This window comes from Castanea sativa, chromosome 5, assembly GCF_040712315.1.
Source record: "Castanea sativa cultivar Marrone di Chiusa Pesio chromosome 5, ASM4071231v1".
NCBI lineage: Eukaryota > Viridiplantae > Streptophyta > Magnoliopsida > Fagales > Fagaceae > Castanea > Castanea sativa.
The window spans coordinates 24908262-24915375 of NC_134017.1; the positions used below are offsets into that span (position 1 = coordinate 24908262).

The 7114-nt window shown below is 35.3% G+C and overlaps 1 protein-coding gene across 1 annotated transcript; it reads right to left on the bottom strand.

Moving 5' to 3' along the window:
• Positions 1-1945: 1945 nt before the first annotated feature.
• On the bottom strand, positions 1946-6492 carry LOC142636568 (uncharacterized). Its single transcript, XM_075810829.1, has 2 exons — positions 6336-6492; positions 1946-3645 (listed from the first exon to the last, which is right to left on the bottom strand). The coding sequence occupies exon 2, from the start codon at positions 3611-3613 to the stop codon at positions 2402-2404; it is 1212 nt and encodes a 403-aa protein (XP_075666944.1). The 5' UTR covers positions 3614-3645; positions 6336-6492; the 3' UTR covers positions 1946-2401.
• Positions 6493-7114: the final 622 nt, after the last annotated feature.

Below are 7114 nucleotides of genomic sequence, written 5' to 3' on the forward strand. Positions count from 1 at the left end.
TGAGGAATTAATTTTCCAAGAAAAGTGTTACAAATTTCTACACTGCATCACCTCCCTTCTGAGCGCGATATTTCGACAACCGCACTTCCAAATTGAATGAGGTTAGAGCCTATGGAAACTAGACATCTAGACTTTTCCATAAATATCAAGTAGGGAGGATGAACACTATTACTATCTCATCATAGTTTGAGAGGTACCATAGGAAACACCTATGAGAACAAGGTGAAGAGAGTGTAATTTCAATTCAGTAGGAACATAAACTCTCATAGTAAAACTCTTTTACGCCTTATTGCAAAGAAATGGAAAAATAGAAACATTGAAAAGAAAAAGATGAAAAAGGGTGTTGTATCTAGCCCATTTCTTTTGCCTTTTTGTAATTAATAAAAAAAAAAGACTGTTTGAGAATGTAGGGACTATTTTCTCCACTGCCATTTCGTCTAGAAGATAATCTCATTCTAGACTATGCTCTACTTGCACAATGATCCTTTTTTATATCAATTTATTATTTACAAATATCAATGAGGGATAGTTGAATGCCCCTAATTTTTAAGAATGAGGTGAATTTTTTTTTTTTTTTATAAAATTATTGTTTTAGAACCCAAAATGAATTGAATATAGGGAGATTCTATTTGATGCCTTGAGTCTTCTAATTGAGATTGTAACATGATGGAAGGCTATATGGTGAACCTTCGTATGGTTGTTGAGAAGTTTATGTTTCGAAAAACTCACAATATCTCTGACAACATGCAAAAGAATTTTGCCTTGGCTCTTCGCTTTATTGGAGAGTTCTTACTATCTCCTAAAAGACCAGTTAGGCTATGGGAATAATTAAACAGATGAGAGATGGTGATAGCCTGGTTCCTCCAATATTAGTAGAAACTATCCTCGGATTGGACTCTATATATTCGGAGGAATCACATCAATTCCGAGGGAGCCCTTTGAACTTGCAATATGGTTGATGGAGAGAATGAAAATATAGCTCCACCTTTTCTTCTAGTTATGGTCATAGCAATTTTCTTAGCAAAGCTGTCACCAAGACTAAAGTTTGTGACTGAAAGAGATTTGGTCAAATTCTTCAGCAACAAGTCAAGCTGTTCTGTCCGTTAGAATTGTTATTGGTGGAGATCTCCTCCAATTCTTAGATCTCCCGGTGCAGACCATATTTTCTTGGTGGGTTTGACAGACTTCTAAGACAATTTTTGTTTTTGCAAGCGATGCCTAGAGGTAGAGAGGGAGGAAGACTTTTGTTCCAGTAGACACAACTCCGACTTCTATAAGAAATATGCTTCTTGGGTTGGATATAGATGACTGGAGTATTCTAATTGGTTGGTGGACAAGATTACCAACTGAGGGAAGAATTTTTAACAAACAACTAAGAATGAGAAAAGGGATGACGAGAGTCAGAAAGATGATAATTGCAAAGGTAGCAGTAAGAGCAACAAAGGAGATGATGACAGCAAAAGTAAGAGTGGCAGGCAGCAAGAAAAGATTAGATAACAAGAGTGATGATGGAAGCAAAGATGATAGCAATCAGCGTTTAAATTTAATTAGAAATCCGAATGTAAATACAATACACCTGAACCAATCAAAATTTCCCAGACTTTATGGATGCAATTTTCAATTCAATCTTTTCTTTCTTATCAATATCAGACGCAAATTCAAATTTGAATTTTGACCACGATTTGATTTCTATACTTTTTTTGTTGCTCATTCTAAAAAACCAAAAGCTCAATTCAATTCCGGTCTACTTCAATGTTGGGCCTACTTTTTTTTGGTGGGTTCCGACAAATCCTTTGGTATTTTGGCCAATTTAGTGAGTTGACTGTGTTTGGATCATCAAATTACTGTTTTACAATAACTCCAACTCACTAGTCACTACAATATTTCACCTTCTTCACAAAATGCTCATACCCCAATCCCCAAACAACCCCCAACAAAAAGGAAATAAAACGCAAAATATTCACAATGAAATTAAGAATAAATATCCATACACTAAGAAAATGTTAATCAAAGCATTTCACTAAAGAGTATACAAAACGAGGTGATGCATACAACTTAGTCATCCAGCAATCAGGCCAAAAGATCCTTAACTTTAACTTTACCTCTTCAGTCCCTTGAAACAAAAGGAATCATCACTGTTTATTTCACCTCTAGAGTAGAAAAAGACTTGAAACCTCCAGCAATCCTTCCTCTGAAATGCAATTAAAAAGAAAAAAGAAAAAAAAAGCTTGTTCTATCCGCCCAATCCTCAAAAGATTACATGCTACTAAAGCAACGAAAGAAAAAGAAATTTATATATTACATGGAAAAAAACAAGGATATGGATAACTTACAATTGGAGCCTGACCCCATGATAAATCTGCCCACTTACAAAGCAACTTTGGTAACAATGTAATTGCAATCAGCGCCGGTTATTGTATGGTGACCATCTTTCACACCGCCAGTCGTATGGTGACTGTCTTTCACCCCGCCAATGCAATCGTCGGGAATGGGGCATATTTTCGGTTAACTGCCTAGGATAACTTCGCATACTCCCAGATGACTGTGCAGGCATTTGCCGGAAGCGGGGCCTACTGTAGGAGGGAATATAGGACCTACTCTGTGAAGAATGGGAGTTACTTTCTGATGACCACCCAGATGTTTGTTGTAGAAGAGGCACACGTGCTGATGTATTGCTGCCCCCCCTAATGGCACGACTGGGATAATCATGTGCCCGTCGAGCAATTTGCCGTGGCTGTGTCATACTGTCTGACAACAAATTGTTGTTCCTTCCAGCAATAGGACTGGCCTCCAGATCATAATCATAGTCTACCCTTGACATTCTCCCTGATCTCCTATTATGCAACTGTTCTCCATCACTTGGATAATTGAGCAGAATGGATAAAATAAGAAACTCAAAATGAAACACAGCAAAGTCATCAAGACCTGCTGAGAAAATGTGTTCTTCACTAGTCTCTTCCCCAAATTCCGGATGAAGTGAGCTAAGGACGTCCTCCCAGATCCTCTCACTTTCCAATCTTGTCCAATCACTCTGTCGCATAGGGTCCACCTCTGATGGCCGGACAGAAGGGTGTTCAGACCTTGCATGCTTCCGGAGTTCTGAATAGGTCCCAGTAAAATCACATGTCTCAGAAGAACAACTCCTTCCTTTGGAATTCATGAAGTTACGAGCTGGCTCTACTATAATGTATCCATGGATCTCTCCCCGACAAAGAGGGCAGACAAGCTTTGGCTGCAATGGGCTCCCACAATGCATTGTTTGCCCATGCTGCCACCCATCTTCCCTTCTCTGAGAGTCTCTGCTTGTGAGAGGAATTTCTTGCAGTAGTGATATTGAGGCATGTGGTGCAAAAGACTTACAAAACTGATCGAGACAATTGGAGTGCCTGTAGCTGGTGTTGCACATGTAGGACCGACAGCCCTTCTCATGGGAGGAACACATTAAAAGAACCGCATTATGAGGGTGTTCCATGCAGATTGGGCATCTAGCTTCTTCCCATTCCTTCACATCATTGGCTGATTCCAATTTTTCTTCTGGTATACATTGCTCAGGGTATGCAGATGCCCTAGGCTGATCAGCAGACAAGGAAGGCTTTCTTCTAACCTTTGGCATTTTGGAAGTCAAGCTGTTACCACAACTAAAATCTGCCATATAACAGCACATCACAACAGTATTATAAAAAACCAAATGTCATACATAATGCTTGTGTGTGCGACTGCAATTACTAATCACTATATTAGGGCAAAGAAACTACTTGCTATATTAGCATGTGCTCATAGACTGTATCTGTGTGACTGTGTGAGTGCAGATATATTTCTAAAAAAAATGTGGACATCATCATGGTTAACAAGCCATAAGTGTTGCAATAGAATTTGAAGTTGGAACCTAGATGCATAGAACTGTGGACAATAAAATTAGTTCAAACTTAGATCAATAAAATGTATAAAAATAAATGATTCTCCAGCACAAAACAATTAGTAAGTGCAAGCCATATCAAAGCCTTCTTTAATCTTTATCATACATACAATTCTCTCGACAAGATAATCAATCTTGACCAGCAAAGTTCCAGAGATTTAAATTGCAAGCTCTAGAGCATTTATCATAATCAATGTTGCACACCCCAGTTTTCATAAGTCCTGGAATCTATTTGATTAGGGAAAAATAAGAAGTCAAGAACAGCATTTTTTTGTTTTTGTTTTTTTTTTTTTATGTTTTTTTTTGTTTTTTTGTTTTTTTTTTTTATATATAAGTCAATAACAGTTTCAAGTACTAAAGATCTAAAAAGTTGAGTTTCATGACACTACCTAAAAGCTAAAAGTCCCACACAATAATGCAACAGCACCTCTACATTTTTCTTTAGATCCAACATAAGAATCCAAGGCCTTGCTACCAACTAATAATGTATTTCCACAAGTCATTACATGTTTCATTTGTCTTATCAAAATATATTCCTTAGGTTTTAAATTGACACTTCTCAACTACAAGAAATACCCACAAACAAGAGAGGAGGCAATCCACTTGATGGGAGCTTCTAATGAATGGCACTAAAGGCAAGCTAATTAGATGTCACTAAAAGGAAGCTGTATCTACATGATTTAGGGAGAGTGGAATCAAAAAGATAATTGTGGAATCTGACACATTATTTGTCCTGAAGGGAGTGATGAAGATTCCAGCAAAAATGATCCAAACAAATTTTGATTTGAGTGTTAGGACTGGCCTTGCCTTGCAAGATTATACACCATCATAAAGTATTCAACTGTAGTGCAGATTGGCTTGCTATCACCACATGAGTCTTTCACTTGGTTTGAAAGCCATCGTAGATCCTCTGAAGAACTTGTTTCTCCTATGAAACATGATACCATGAAGGGCTTGCTTGGCTCCATCTCTGTTGTGCTTCAAACCAAAAAAGAAAACAAGTACTCATGTCACAATCTGCTACTCCAGATTCTACAACTTAATGCCTCGACCTATAATTATATATCTAAGCAATTGCTGCAAGGATTGGTTTGCTAACTACTTTAAGAATCTTCCACTTAATCTAAAAGTCTGCATAGATCCTCTGAAATTTTTTTTCCTCTGTTAGAAAACGATTTCTTGATCACATCTCTGACATGTTTTGAAGTGTTCCCTTCCCCCACCCCCCTCCAAATCCAAAAAATAAAATCCAAGTCTATGACTTGAATTACAATTCCCTCAGACATTACAACTTACCATCACAAACCATATTACGTAGATCTAATGAAAATTTCTAGAGGCGAGTGCATAAAATAGGGTTACTAATTTACACTTTCCAAAGACAGGCAACTAGAAGGGGTCCTTTCAAAACAAATTAAAAAACCAATCCAGCAGTTAATCACTGTGATTTATCTATTCATACAGGAGTTGAAACACACAAGTTTGCTCTATTTGCAAGAAATCTCAATTAAAGAATCAACAACAGTGCATCACAAAACAATCATTTACTACTGATTATCAACATACAACTAAGCTTGTACACCTTGCATTAAAATAAAAATTAAAAATTAAAAAGATGGGGCAGAGTCCAACAAAACCACAAGTCGCTTTTCAACCCCCCCACCCCCCCTTTCCCTTTCCTTCTTAAATTCTAAGCACAATACTCCAAAAAAAAAATATCACACCTTTTCACCATGAAAAAATATATTTTTCCAACAAAAATCTGAATGACTAAAAGTTTATATATTGTCATCAGTACATGGCACAAGATATGCCTGATTGAAAATTCACACCCAGATCTCCAAAACTCATAGTAAGTTTATATCCACACATTCTGAATTCACCACCTACTATCTTGGATTAAATATGAAATCTTTCGATATTTCCAATGAAAAACACGGGTTCTTCTATAGTACTATGATCAGAAACGTTGTTTAAAGTGTTTTAATCTTAGTCTTTTATTTATATTCATGAAAAAAATGTTACAGATTAAAGCCCTTAAAATACATGGTGATAATAATCATAGTGAGTACCAATACTAAACCCTCAAAAAACACATAGCTACCATAGACTTTATCCAAAAACACAAGTGCCATTAAATCAATACTATACAAAGAAAAAGAAAATTAAATAATAAAAGATATTAATTCAAGAACCAGGATTTTTTTTATAAAAAAAAGGTAAACTTTTTTCAATACTAAGAATTAAGGGCAAAAAAAAAAAAAAGCAACAGAAAATTAAGAACCTTTTCGTTAATTTTTTTGAGAAAATCAAAAACCTGGGTTCAATTCCTATTACCCAAAAAAAAAAACAATATTAAAGCCATGAAATTTTTCACAAAAAGAAAAAAGGGGTTGAAAGATCAAACCAGACTACTTACCCAGAAAGATCAAACCAACCCAGATATAATAAAGACCAAACAAACAGTAACATATGTACGAGGAACAAGTATTATTGTAGCATCGAAAAGAAAGAGGTATATAAAACAACACAACTTTATTACAAAGAAAGAGAAAAAACAGAGAACATATGAAAGTTTTTACCGTGAGTTTGGTGAGTTTGAGGTTTTGAAAGCTTCTAGAATATGTGTTATAGCTTATAGTTTTAGGTGGAATGAAGACGAGAGGACGGTGCCATATATATATATAGTAGTGCCCAATATATACAAGTAATGCTGTTTTGTCATTTGTGCAGATGATGGATGTTTAGAAAAGTTAGAAAATATTTCCAGTGGCCCAATAAAGATTGATGTAATAGACTAATAGTTTAATTTTAATGGCCCTTTTAATCAGGCCCACAAGTTGGGCATTTTTTTTCTTTTTTCTTTTTCGGTTGAGAATTTTGGGGGCCTTTGGTTATACTTAGAACTGATTAGAAGGCCAATTGAATTATGAATCACTTTTTTTTTTGGAGAAGAGAATTTTGAATCATTTAAGTTATGTTTGTAACGGTTTTTATTTTCTATTTTCAAAAATTTGTTTTTGAAAATATAAAGAAAAAAAATTCTTGTATTTTTGAAACCAAAAACATGTTTGATTAGTTAAAATTAAAAAAAATAGTTTTTTTGAAGAAAAAAAATAGAAAATACTAAAATATGTTGTTATTAGAGTTTGAACTTTAATACTAACTCATTAAATGAGACAGATTCATTAAATTAAA

What these genes read in the sequence shown, in the direction of transcription:
- LOC142636568 (XM_075810829.1), bottom strand. Translation starts at nt 3,613, where the DNA reads ATGCCAAAGGTTAGAAGAAAGCCTTCCTTGTCTGCTGATCAGCCTAGG.